The following is a 14,672-nucleotide window of genomic DNA, read 5'->3' as shown; positions in this document are numbered from 1 at the left end:
ATTCACACCTGTGAGGTGCAGGCTGTATACGTATCTGTAATAGCGGGGAAACTCACGAGACTATCTCAATGACGGCAGGGGATGTCTCGGGTCCAACAGGAAAGCATCAATGGTAAAACAAATGCCCGATAAAGGCATCACTCACAAATTGCTAGACTTATAGATAAAAAGGAACTTTGATGGAATTCATACCATGGCAGGAAAGGGTAGCTAATACATAGGTATTGAGGGAACTGCAATGACTACAAGGAGAACTGTGTGCTCCGCTCCCTTGCCTGGAGCAGCCTGGTTAAAACTGGCCATCTGGAGCTACACCTGCACCATCATTCTACCCCAGAGAGCTCCTTCGATAGCTCCAGTTAAAGTCGCCGTTGGGCCGTAACCCTAAAACCCAATTCCCAGTGGCAGCTGGTGCAGTCTTGGGACCAGTGGAAGTGTCCAGACCAGTGGGTGCTCAAGCTACTAGGAAATCCTGACTAGGACTCGCCATTTTCAAGATACCAGCTACTGCTGACCCACTTCGTCTGCCACCATTGAAAGTCAGTGAGACCAGTTTGGTCATGAACTGGTGTTGAAAAACTTAACTATGGTCGGACTGGAGAACGACTCCAAATCTCTGAGATAAAGGGTCAGACATATAGCAAGGTTGCAACACTACTTTCGTTTTGTCTGGAACCTTCGTGTTATAACATGATATTCTTAGTAACTGCTGTAGTAAAACTAAAGGGTCCTTAAGGCTTCTGAGTTCAGAAAATTGCAGACCCATGAGTTAAAGTTAGCCAGTATGCCACTGATATAGACAAACTAGTAGAGAAGTACTATAAAGATCATTTGGGGTCGTACCCCCAAATGTTGTTAGCGCCTTCTGATTTTCTAAGTGAATCGCATTTTAACTGTTATTTTTGCTTATCTGCCAGGTGAAGTTTTGCTCTTCTTCGGCGTTATAGCACTTGCTGGACACTGCATTCATTACATTTTACTGACTATATCTCTCTGCATGAGTTTGTTAACCCTGCGTCCAGTGCTTAAAAAAAAAGTGCCACGGCTCTTGTCAAGAGGCACGATACTAGCACCACCCATTGCCACCATCAGCGCTTCCTATTATAGTTAACAAACACTAACCATCACACTCCTACAAGAGTGACAGTTCTGACTTTCCCAGGCCCCCAAAGCGACCAGAATAGCTTTGGAAGCAAGTATTGATTTCTGCTCTAAAGTAGACAAAATACCATCACTTAGCATACTGTCCTAAGTGCCGGTGTAGACAACTAACTCAACCGGAAGCTACCGGCTCAAATTAAGCACCGCCTCCACCCCTCCTACCCCAAGTGAGTTATGATTGCACAACATCACTATCCCAGGAGAGTGAAGTGCCTAAAAAGAGAAACTGGGTCACTGAGTTGGAATGCAATAGTATGTTGTTGGAGCTGTGGTGCCAGTGGTAAACTACAGTGTCAAGTTAGGATATTGCCAGGTCGCCAATGACAGCTCCAGGACCTGTAGAAAATGGCTTATAGAAAGCGCATACTGAGGCATGCTCAAGCTACGTTCATGTCCAGTGGAAGACCCCCTATGAGCCTTCAGCAGTGACCTGTGGCAAAAACCCTACATCTCCTTCAAGAATTCTTCTGCACATGGTCAAAAGTGAGATAAATTCATTCATATGCTGGGAAACATTTACATTTTTCACTTGAATGCATACAGGGGGAGAGAGACAATCTCACAATTTGTACAGCTAGACAAGAATTCAAATCATTTTGTGCAAAATGTCTGTAGGAACTGTCACTGTGTGCCTGTGCAAGGCTCCTCGTGACCTTACAGGAGGCACAAAGCAGGTGCAAGAAGGAAGATGAAGGTTCAGACACTCTGACTAGCTGAGCTGCAAACAATCATATTAGCCTCAGCTCACAAGGCAAAGCCACTGATAAAACTCAGCAAACTAGATTTGGTGAAATCCCAGGAAGCACAGTAAGTTTCAGGTTAACGTTCCCCTCCCCCAGCGATCAATCAGATTGTTCCATGCATTCAGGTCAGTTTTATTGATGCTGGGCTACCTAATCAGATGCTTGAAAAGTTCATTAGCCTACCTCTACCAGTACCATGGTCCTTGAATTAAGTAGGATACCCCGTTGGGGGCATCTCTTGCTTTGAAGTGTCTCCTGTGGAGCAAAAAGACTCTACATCTGCAAAAGGTAACTAATCGCCACGTCAGAATTATCAGTTGATGTCGGAGATTCAGCCTATTAAACTGATATCGGCAGCAAAAGGGATTTGTTACTACCAGCCCTTCCATTAGCCTCTGCATATATTGTATTAAATTAAAAAGAAACTGGCAAAGAAGGGGAGGGGTAGGATCCCGTCTCCCCACTGCTAACCTGGCACAAGTTGCACTGGCAAACGTTCTACTCAGGAGCTTTGTTTTCTCCCCTTAGCTCATGCCATTCAATGTTTGTTTACATATTTTTAACGAAGCATAAATCAAGAAGTATTCCTGAGAGGGCACCACATTTCTCACCTGGGGTGTACTGAGGAAGTGCCCTGGGGGTGCAACAGGCGTTTACGCCCGCTTTGTGAACCCCCGGGGCATGTTGGTAATACAGAAGGGGCCACAGATGCTTGTGCAGTCCCTTCTGTAATACAGACAGTGCTGACGCACATTTAGACGCAGCACTATTGCCAGAAGGCACTCCCTTATTTGCATGGTGGCGGGGCCCCATGCAAATGAGGGAATCCCTTTGCCTCTGTGGCATATTATTGAAGTGGGTGCAGATGCAAAGAAGCTGTCAGGAGGCTAATTGACAGTGTGCCACCCAGTGGCGGCCAGTAATTTTAGGAGGGAGAGGGGGCGAACGACAGACACACACATACACACATCCATTCACAACAATTCCCAAATATTCTAACATACACACCAAACATTAATTTAAAAAAAAAAAAAAAAAACTATTAAACAACCACACTAACCTGTTGCTCAGACTCCGAGGTCCCAGGAAGGTTGGAACTGCTGCCTTCCCTCAATGGTTGACCTTAGGTCAACCAATAAGGGAAGGGAGCAGTCCCAAGACTCGTCACAGAGTGGGATGTGATCAGTGAGACAGCTAACTCTACTCCACTCCACTGACACTCTGTCCTGGACGCTTCAGGGGTTAAAGCTGAAGCACCTAGGTCTGAGGCAATAAGTGACGCTACTCTCGTAACTGAGGGGGAAGGCCTCGAGGACCTTTGCTGATCTGAAGAGGTCATGCCCATATAAGCTTTGACTTCCCCAGCCCAGCAAAGTTCTGCGCAGGCAGCCAGGAGTCTGCGCAAATAGCGCATGTCTAGCTACTGGCTGCCTGACCAGAAAATGAAGTGTTTGTCAGGCTGACCTTTGCTCAGATAGCAGACACTCTTCTTGATGGGCAAAAGGTGAGGTGGCATGGCCCCACAGCTCAAAAGGACGTGCTGCAGCTGGCTCCACCTAAAAGGAGGCACACTGTCATCAAATATGGCGCTGGACTAAAACGCTGGACCTCGTTGTGGGATTTAGCCCGGTATATGATCCGTTGAAAGACACCTTGCATTTCTAGACTGACTGAAAACGCTGACCAGTTATTAAGTACTGCAAAAAATAGATCTAATTTGATGACTTTTGCTAGCCTTGAAAAAGCCCCAGGTAAACCTACCATAGGGGGTGAAACACATGTCGGATTTTGGTTCTTGGCTCAAACCTGGATGACTTTCAGTTTGGACCTTGATTCATGCTCAAACTTATATGATTTCGGTTTGAATGGACATCAATAAATAGCTTTGGACTCACCATCTCAACCCTATGTGTTTGTTCTATATTGCAAATCATCATAAAATACTATTTGGAATCTTATATTTGAATACAATGTGGATTTCTCAATCCTCCACTGCTTCAAGATTTTGATTTGGGGCAAATTGGTCCATACCCCATGTGATAACCCACAAACTGGAAAGTGCATTTTTTTGGGGATGAGAGAATTGGGCCATTAGAACCTTGTTTCTTGAATCACACTGTCAGTGTGCCCTCTGATGGCAGCCCTCTGGAAAGGGGAAGGGGGTCCCTTAGAGCCCCCAGACATCCCCTTGCAGGCGTGTGGAGTCACTCACTGCACCTGTCTGCGCAGTGAAACACGGAGCGGATTTAAAGCAGTTGCTCTTTTTTCACATTATTGTGCTGCCCCCAGGGCAGCATGAGTCCGAGGCGGCCCTGGGGGTTGTGCATTCATCGTAATAGCTCTCACTTTCTCTGTTTGTGCATGGTGCGCCTCTTTGAAGGTGCGCCGTGGGCGATCAGAAAATTGTTCCCTAAACGTAATAGGGCCCTGGTCACCATTTAGGTCAAAAGAGCGATTAAATAAAACATTGAACAACAAACAAGCTGCTCAAATATAATTCAATTCCCTTTCTAGGATGACAGAACGGGAACACATGCCTCAAAGAAAGCAGCCAGGACCGGGGCAACTGGTTGTTGAGGCTAAACATAAATTGAAATCTCTTAGTTATGCAAGCCCACAGGGAGACTTATCATCAAACTGTTGCAAGTTTTTAAATTTGTACTTTGTACCAGATATGCTCATTGCACAGGTTCCGAGTGCTTTGGGGGAAAGGTTGGAGGCAACTTACAGATACTGAACCTAAGGGCTGACTGGATGAAGAAACAATATAGAAAAGAACTGACAAGGTCATTTAAATCCTGGCTGGCAGCCAGTCTGACAAAGACCATGGTGTCAGCACCCCTGGCAGAGGACTGCATGCTGAATTTAGAGATTCTTGCCAGGCGGGAAGGGTGGATGTGGGGGCGTTAGAGGATATGGGGAATCTCTGCACCTTGAGCAGCGATGCCAGGATTAGCTGCACAGAAGACATTGAACTTTGTACATCCGAAGGGTGCTCATGCGCACAGATGTTTTTCTACAGGGAGTGCAGAATTATTAGGCAAATGAGTATTTTGACCACATCATCCTCTTTATGCATGTTGCCTTACTCCAAGCTGTATAGGCTCGAAAGCCTACTACCAATTAAGCATATTAGGTGATGTGCATCTCTGTAATGAGAAGGGGTGTGGTCTAATGACATCAACACCCTATATCAGGTGTGCATAATTATTAGGCAACTTCCTTTCCTTTGGCAAAATGGGTCAAAAGAAGGACTTGACAGGCTCTGAAAAGTCAAAAATAGTGAGATATCTTGCAGAGGGATGCAGCACTCTTAAAATTGCAAAGCTTCTGAAGCGTGATCATCGAACAATCAAGCGTTTCATTTAAAATAGTCAACAGGGTCGCAAGAAGCGTGTGGAAAAACCAAGGCGCAAAATAACTGCCCATGAACTGAGAAAAGTCAAGCGTGCAGCTGCCACGATGCCACTTGCCACCAGTTTGGCCATATTTCAGAGCTGCAACATCACTGGAGTGCCCAAAAGCACAAGGTGTGCAATACTCAGAGACATGGCCAAGGTAAGAAAGGCTGAAAGACGACCACCACTGAACAAGACACACAAGCTGAAACGTCAAGACTGGGCCAATAAATATCTCAAGACTGATTTTTCTAAGGTTTTATGGACTGATGAAATGAGAGTGAGTCTTGATGGGCCAGATGGATGGGCCCGTGGCTGGATTGGTAAAGGGCAGAGAGCTCCAGTCCGACTCAGACGCCAGCAAGGTGGAGGTGGAGTACTGGTTTGGGCTGGTATCATCAAAGATGAGCTTGTGGGGCCTTTTCGGGTTGAGGATGGAGTCAAGCTCAACTCCCAGTCCTACTGCCAGTTCCTGGAAGACACCTTCTTCAAGCAGTGGTACAGGAAGAAGTCTGCATCCTTGAAGAAAAACAAATGCTCCATCACACGCGTCCAAGTACTCCACAGCGTGGCTGGCAAGAAAGGGTATAAAAGAAGGAAATCTAATGACATGGCCTCCTTGTTCACCTGATCTGAACCCCATTGAGAACCTGTGGTCCATCATCAAATGTGAGATTTACAAGGAGGGAAAACAGTACACCTCTCTGAACAGTGTCTGGGAGGCTGTGGTTGCTGCTGCACGCAATGTTGATGGTGAACAGATCAAAACACTGACAGAATCCATGGATGGCAGGCTTTTGAGTGTCCTTGCAAAGAAAGGTGGCTATATTGGTCACTGATTTGTTTTTGTTTTGTTTTTGAATGTCAGAAATGTATATTTGTGAATGTTGAGATGTTATATTGGTTTCACTGGTAATAATAAATAATTGAAATGGGTATATATTTTTTTTTTGTTAAGTTGCCTAATAATTATGCACAGTAATAGTCACCTGCACACACAGATATCCCCCTAACATAGCTAAAACTAAAAACAAACTAAAAACTACTTCCAAAAATATTCAGCTTTGATATTAATGAGTTTTTTGGGTTCTTGAGAACATGGTTGTTGTTCAATAATAAAATTAATCCTCAAAAATACAACTTGCCTAATAATTCTGCACTCCCTGTATGTGTGTATGATCCATTGGGCATTTTTTCCCCACAAGAAGATCTGGGGTAGGGAAAATGAGGGATAGTCACCAGTATCTAAACAGGGTAGGACAAATGCCACTTTCACCGGATGGCTCTCCCGCAGATGGCTGTCCACTCAAATGTCAACATAAGTGGTGCCTCCCTCAATGTTAACCAGCACTTTTCCCATCTCTAAATAGAGAACGTGACCAGAGAGACTGGCAATCAAGGCAATTTTTGGTGGTGCTCCAGCTCCATCAAAATCTAAATGATCCTCTTAAATAGATTACCAGCATTCCCTCTCGCTAGCCCTATCTACACCAAAAAATATGTCTACCTGGGGAGTTCAGGGAGAGGGGGAAGTGAAGAAGGGTTTTGAATTATGATAGATGTGAATCAGAATGAAACTTTAGCAAATATTCAACAGATCACTAGATGCCGATTTGGCAAACAGTTACAAAACTGTGAACTCCTTCTCCATGCCGCACTGCACATCATATGTTGTGGGAATGGGCGATGACAACAAAGAGGTGCTGAAAAGACTCAAGGTACTCCCAATTGGGAATGAATGAAATAAAATATGGTATTCAGCTGATAACCTATATGACATCGGATAATGATGAAAAAGAATGTTAGAAAGCAGATCAACCAGCAGCATTGTGTGCTTTCAATCATCTCAAAGGGAGTATAAACAAGGACTGTTAATTGATGACCCACTGGAAGAACCTTAAAAAAACTAATGGGTTTTCACTCATCAGTATGGCCATGAAAAATGGTACTGCATAACATGTCATTCTGCTCTCTGCCACTGAACCCTACCATACTCACCTTCAGGTTGCTTGTATTGGTGGTAGAGCACCACATCTGTGGCGTGGCTAGTGCCAGAAGTCAGGTTGGCTACTGAACCATTGCCAAACTTGTGGACCTTGAAGACAATGTTGTTGATGTAAGTCACACCATAGATGTAGTCCTCGAAGATGTCTATGCTAAAGGGATGCATCAAGCCTGTGAAACAAGAGAGACCCAGCAATTAACAGAAAAATAGGCTTACTACATAATGCTCACTTTCCATCTCTAAACAATTATTTTACTTTCAAATGTTCTTTTGCCTGCATACTTCCACCCACACAGTGTTATCACAACGTGAACTTCAAATAAGAAAGGAAAGAGCAGTCAGCATGCAAAACCTAGTTTAAGTTTGGGATTATTCCCTCATGTCTGCAACTACATTTGAAAAATGGGATGGGGCATCTCCAGAAGAGATCTGGTACCCATAAATGTTATTGCATCCTTTATAATCACTAAAATGAGGTTCTGCTATCCAAACAGCTGGTGTATCCCTTGTTAGGATTAAAAAATGGGTTGGGCTATTTAAGAACTAGGGCTAAGGGAATGAACGGTCATCATGCGCCAGGCAAAGGGAAATTATTTGTTTGTGAAGTTGTCCAGGAAAGTCCAAGGAGATTAGGAAATGGTATTTTCTTGCACATTGTCTGAAGAATATTATCCTTCATAGTGAATCATGCGGACCAGGACGAGACCTACTGGGCCCTGGGTTTGAAGTGGGCAAAACAAACATGCAATGAGCTTGATTTTAAAATATATACTGGGATGCACACTAGTGAAAAATCAATAGGAATCCCAAAGGAGGAAGTGTGAATGTGCTTGTGGTCAATACACGCACTGCTCAATCAGTAATCTGCAGTAATTTGAGCTCCATGATATACAATTATCCCTCTCAAAATACAAGCAATTAATAATGAAACAAGTCAAATAAATTGTATTTAACAACGATTTTCCTCTGTTCAAAAAGGAAAAACTTGCACATTTACCGATTATGCTCTCCTTTTATAAATACGAACAAGAATGTTTTTGTTCACCAATATTCCCAGCAAAAATATAAATTGATCAGACTGAGTTTTTGCCTTTTCCTAATGCTGGGGTTCAGGTCCACCAGGAAGGACTTTGAGGGAAAACAAATGTGCTGTTTGTGTTTGGCAAATGTGGCGTCATTGGCTCATATCCCATGTACTTGTTGAGTGATAGATACCATCTGTAGGAACTTATTGAAGCCTGTTTTTACTTGGCTAGGAGCTGTGCCAGAGCAGTTTAGACATGACGTACCAGTGTTAATTCGCAGCTCTTAGGGTGTTTTTTTTAATTTTTATTTAATTCATGGATTCTGTTCCATGTAATTTGATATGTTTGCCAATCTCATAATGACACTAATTTCTACATCGTGCAGGTTTTATGAACTTAACTGATATTTAGAGTAGGCACATAAGGTTCCTGGAATGGCAAACGGCTTTAAGTGCTGTTATTCTTTATAATATTATCGGGATTACTAAGTGCATTATTTAATATAAATCTCTTTGCTCCACTATGAATATTAATATCCTTTTATCTTTTTGTAGTAGAGATCATTGTCATACTTGTATTTATTAGATAGATTACATTATTTCCTGTTTTATGTGCAATACTTTTAAATGATCAAACATTAATTAATAAATAAATAACAAATCAAGTAAAAAAGAGTGAAAATGGCTAATAAAGTGATTACGGCTAAGAAGGTCACCCTAGAGGGCTAAAAAAAATATGTATATTCAGAGTAGGAAAGTGGCAGAGGAAAGAAAGATATGTAGTAAGCTGGGATATGGTTGTAGTACCCTCCCACTTTTTAGGTCGAGCGTGCAAGCGCTCTGGCCTGTTGTAATCACCTGTGGGCTTTTAACCACGCCCACTGCATGCCCGCCACTAGCACTCGCTCGTGGGCTTGGCTTTCAAAATCCTTGTTATCATCGGTAAATGCTTTACGTTTGACCCTCCTTGGGGCAGTTTTGTTAACGCCTTAGCCATCTACGCCGTTACATCGATAATTGCACGTCTTCTGATACGTTTGACTACAAGCAAATGTCTTTTTCCTTTTGTGTCTCTTCGTCACGCTCATGACAGCCGTGAGGCTTTGAATTGACTTGCTTATGTCAACTGTTTTATTTTTATTTTTCAATTTATGTGGCAAGAAAAGTCAAGCTAGGAATTTACAATGCTAATAGCTCTAACATTGCAAATTCTTGTTTTGCCTGGTGTTGGTATGTTTTGGACTGTAGTGCACTGGGATCCTGATAACCAGGACCCCAGTGTCAGTGCTCTCTCCCCTAAATTTAGTTGTTGGTTCTATTTCACACCCACATACTGGTGCACCCATGTAAGTCCCTAGTATATGGTACCTAGATGCCCAGGCCATTGGTACACCAGGGGTCACTTATGGGCTGCAGCATGTATTATGCCACCCATAGGAGCCCATGCAAACTGTGACTGCAGGCCTGCCATTGCAGTCTGCGTGAAAGGGTGCATGCACCCTTTCACTGCCAAACTTAACTACTGCACTTAGACCCTATAAGTCACCCCTATGGTAGGCCCTTCAGCCGAAGGGCAGGGTGGATGTCTCTAAGTGTGAGGCTACCCCTGCATGCACAAGGTAGCCCTACAGACCCCGGGCCAATTATGGGACTCTAAATGCGGGGAAGCCATCTTAAGGTATATAGTGGACACTGGTCAACACGAGTGGTCCAACTCCATAATGGCTACTCCGAACTTAGGCATGTTTGGTATCAACCATGTTGGAATCATGCAACTACACCAATTCCAGTGTTAGTTGCATGATACCATGTACTCTGGGGGTTCCCCCCGGGATCCCCAGTTCTGCCTGTGCAATCTTACAGGTTCCAGCTGCCAGTCTGTGCCGCTGCAGACTCCAGACACTGTTTTGCCCTCCTGCTGATGAGCCAGGCTCAGGCCGGAGGAGCAGAACAAAGTATTTCCTGCAAGGGAGAGGTGTGACCACCTCTCCCTCTGTATTAGGTGTCTAAGAGCTGGGGTTGGGTGGCCTCTGAGCACCACTGGACTGCTTTGAAGGGCACATTTGGTGCCCACCTTGCATAATCCGGTTTGCACCAGGTCAGGAACCCCTGGTTCCTGCTCTGGCACTAAACTACACAAAGGACAGGGGAGTTACCAGAGCTCCGCCAGGTGGGCACTTGATTCTGCCATCTTGAAAATAAGATGGGCAGAGACAACTGATAGCATCTAGTTGGTTAGGCCAGGTAGGCGACGACCCTAACCCCCTTCTGATAAGTGGGTCACTGCAGAGAGTGGCCAACCCCCTTTTAGAGTCAGGGCAGGTGGGCCCTAAGATTCGCAAAGCAAGACTCTAAAAGGAACTCTCTGCAAGACATCTTCTGCCCCCGGCCTCTGTCTTCGCCGGGAACCGAACAAGTCTGCTTCGGGTGGGAAGGCTCCCACTGCAACATGGTTTCTCCGGATGGATCCTGCAAGAATTCTGAAACATCAAGGCTGTGCATCCCCCAGGGTCACAAGGACTCTGTTTGCATAAGGAAGCACAAAGGATTCTCCCTTGCAGTGAAGGAGTCACTCCCCTGCAACGGCAGACACCTCAAGGCATCATTGACCGGTTGGTGGGGTCTGCTGTCCCTGGACAACCAAAGTTCCTCCTTCATAGGTGGTGAATCTGTGGCCTCCTTTGGGTCCTGTTCGCCTCTATCCAAGTTGGGAGACTGTAGGCCCTTGCTCCTGCCACTGGACTGGCACCCTTGTGCACTGCAACTGTTGACTATTCCTCTGAGAGATCTTCAGGCTCCAAGAAGCCCCGGCCCCCAGAAATCTGCAAACCGAAGACCAGCTCCTGTCCTGCAAATCCTGCAATGTTGGACTTCTGTTTTACTGGGCTGGTAGGGTCTGCTTGTGAATTTGTGTGTCCATTGCCTGTGCGTCACTCGCGGGGACTCCACTGACTTCTGATGGCCAGCTCTGAATCCCCCTTCTGGGTAGAGTCTCTTGGACCTTGCTGGTCCCCATAACTTTGCAAATCCTTCTGCAACTTTTATTTGCACTTGTCAGTGCTTGTTGGTTACCTGGCTGGTCACTGACCCTCCTACAACCCTGCGACCGTTGAGGGACAGCTTGTAGGTGTCTCTCTTCATCAGCTCCTGCCCCACAACTGGACTACTTCTTCCACCGACTTGCAGGAACTTCATCTTCAGAAGGGTAGGCACTGTCACCTGCAACACCTGGGCACCTCTTTAGGTGCTGGACTCTTCCCCTTCCTTTGAAGGTCCTCACGTCCAGAATCCGCACCTGGGTTCCACCAGCCTGGTCCACGGGTCGTGACAGCAGCTGGACAATGCGAGGCACCCCCATCTTCAGAGAGAGTCCCGTCTCCCCTCTGCATCTGGGTCCCAGGTATAGGTACTCGTGTCTTCTGGGTATCCTGGGGTAGGGGCACTCTCCGTCCATCCTCTTGCCTGCTGGTTTCCTCGGGGTCTGATGGGAAGGGTCCTGAATTCCACAACCTCCAACCACTACACTCTGTGTTAGCCTATGGGACAACTGGGTGGGTAACTGACTTACTCACAGTTGCGGCTCACGGGGTTACATGGGACGGAGCGGTGTGCGGGGGTGGTGGGGGCTGTGGTGGGGGGGGGGGGGAGAGAATATTAATAAAATGATAAAATAAATGTAAAAAATCGTACCTGTACGTCACACCATGCCGCCGCTCCTCCGTCACCTCAGCAGCAGGCAGGCAAAGGCTCTAAGCCTGCCCTGCGGCCAATCCTGACGCTGCTCAGAGCATTCATTGTTAAAGAATTTGCAGCAGTAGCTGCTGGTGGGGGGGGGGGGGGGACGGGGGGGAGGGGTGGTTGCGCTTCTCCGGCATAGCCGAGGAGCTGCCAATGCTTACTCCTGGATGCTGGGGTCACTTACTCTACTTACCTCTAATGTTTCTACTTGTTCCCAGCCCCTAGCTAACCACCACACTTACCTTGGTTGGAGTCCTATGTTCACATTCATTCCACTTTTTTAGTATATGGTTTGGCCCTCCCCTAGGGCCCTGTACATGTATATACTATTTCTGATGGTTATTTTATGTGTATAGTTGTATGTAATAAATCCCAAAAGGGAGATACACCAATGTCAGTTTAGTAGTAATACTGCAATAAAGTATCCTTTATTTTTGCAACACTTGTGTGGTTCTTTCTTGACAGTAAGTTACTGTCTGACTATTGTGGTATTGCAAGTGCTTTACATTCCTCCTGGATAGGCTTTAGCGCTCACCTCAGCTACCCCTAGAGAGGTTCTGCTGTCTGGACACCTATTCACTATCACTAAGGGTTGACTGGACTCGGTATAGGGTGCCACACCATAGGTGTACACCAGAAACTGAGCCAGGCTCCTACAAGACGGAAGAGACATTTGGCCAAAAAGAAAAAAATTGATAGCATTACATAATCTGCAGTGGAGAATCTAAGAGGTGTACTGAGACAGGGAGCAGCGTGGAGCAGCACCAACAGGTCAGAAAAGTCTAATAAATAGAAGCTCAGGGATAAGAGCAAAAGAAAAAGAAAGACTTAGACAGCAGTGAGGTAAATAATGCCTTAATAGTCAAGTGCATGAAAGGGTGAAGTTAGGAAATTAAGTGGAAATCCTACTGGGGGAGGGCTTTAAAAGGATGAACAAAGGGAGAGGCAAACTGAGTAAGGCTAAAGGGAGAAATCGGGAAGGAGAATAGGATGGGTAGGAACAGAAGAAACTGAATGGAAAGTATGAAAGAATGATATGTGAGGGTGGACATGACGATTGAAAGAGTAAATTGGAAAGTAATCATTAACATAGGCGATAAGGATGCAGAGCAGAGGAAGAAAGGAATGGAAATTGTGGGCTAGTGCGAGTGGAAAAGGCACTAAGTGGAGAACAGGGCCTAAAATAAGAAGAGCAAGGCAGGAAAAGTACTGCTGATAAAATGAGAAACGTGGGAAAAAGAAGTGATAAACAAGAGAGGGAAGATATAATAGGTATAGGAAATGTATTAAGGTGGAGTCTTTGCTTAAGAGACTCATTCAGCAAACTTTCACCGACAGGTACTGCAGTACTAACCTTTTTTGTGGTCTATGGCCACCACGGGGTCAGTGCCATTGAGTCGGACGCTGCCAATGACGGAGAGTTTGGCATCGGCCCAGTACAGTCGCTCGTTGTAATAGTCCACTGCCAGGCCTGAAAGTGCATAAGAAGAGAAGGATTCAAAGTTTCCTAATTCAATAATGGCTGTGGTTCCAACAAACATTATTTGCATATTTACTTTTCCTTGCGGCTAGCGATCGCTGTGATTGTGGCAATCAAAGGACATTTGAAGTTCATAAACCATGAACACTCAAGTACACCTATTTTATCTTTGACTTTTTGAAATGTACTAAAACCCAATGAACAAGTTAATTTTCATGTTACGGTATTTCTATTTTGTCCCCTACACAGCATCACCAGTAAACATAGCAATCTGTCAGCCTACTTATGCATTACCGGCTTCTAATTCAAAGCTAACTTAAACAACTCCTTAGGCAGCTAAGTGAACATGCATATTTTCTAGCACTGTGTGCATTCTAAAGTTTAATATGACAGTTTAAGTGTGCCAGATTCCTGGTCTTCTGCAACTAGGTTACTTAACAGACGCAGAAAGATAGGTACTAATTCTAACTCTCAGGTGGCATTTATTTGCATAGATTTCGTTTTATTCTTGAAGTCATGCTATTTTAACATATCTGTGAAAGGCAAGAGCAAAGTTAGGGCACTAGAAAACATGCAGGGTAAAGAAACAAACATTCAGTTGTAACTTCTGGCCCATCTATAAATAATGTGTGGTAATCGGGCCACCCACTTAACAGTATCTGAAATTGTGTCAAACCTTTAAAATAATGATTCCCAAGGCACAGTATTGAAATGCAGTCCCCTCTCAACCTCTAGGTGGCCTAACCCGAAGCCATGGAGGTTAGGGGAATGGATTCTGCATGTGAAAGAGATTTGGGACTAAGAATACATAAGTTATCATAATACATTAAGATTTTCCTCTTGTGCCAAGATCTCTCCATTCCCAAAATGTGGATTGATTCCTCTACACAAGATCAAGCATTTTGAGGCAGTGAAGGTCCTCATTGATCTAAACAACTCTCTCTAGAACTGTGAGGCCAAGCAGCACATTTTCTCTGGACATGTCGTAGGGTGAGCAGTGCTTGAAGAAAGTAGACACAGTTGTGCATGTGTCTCCTTCTCGGATTACGGCAACAGCCACATGCCCCAAAAAAGTGAATCAGGCAGCCATGACTTTCCATTAAGTGGGCATGCATGTTTTGGT

At 44.9% G+C, this 14,672-nt stretch overlaps 1 protein-coding gene across 2 annotated transcripts in view; it reads right to left on the bottom strand.

Moving 5' to 3' along the window:
* Positions 1-14,672, bottom strand: part of LRP1 (LDL receptor related protein 1) — a 1,410,884-nt gene that overhangs the window by 79,303 nt on the left and 1,316,909 nt on the right. For both annotated transcript variants that reach the window (XM_069230782.1, XM_069230783.1), the window contains exons 79-80: positions 13,424-13,540; positions 7,301-7,477 (exon numbers count right to left, since the gene is read on the bottom strand). In XM_069230782.1, coding sequence (XP_069086883.1) covers positions 7,301-7,477; positions 13,424-13,540 — 294 coding nt within the window. The remainder of the gene's footprint in view (positions 1-7,300; positions 7,478-13,423; positions 13,541-14,672) is intronic.

The sequence above is a fragment of the Pleurodeles waltl genome, chromosome 4_2 (assembly GCF_031143425.1).
Source record: "Pleurodeles waltl isolate 20211129_DDA chromosome 4_2, aPleWal1.hap1.20221129, whole genome shotgun sequence".
Lineage (NCBI taxonomy): Eukaryota > Metazoa > Chordata > Amphibia > Caudata > Salamandridae > Pleurodeles > Pleurodeles waltl.
This window is presented reverse-complemented; position numbering and strand designations above follow the sequence as displayed.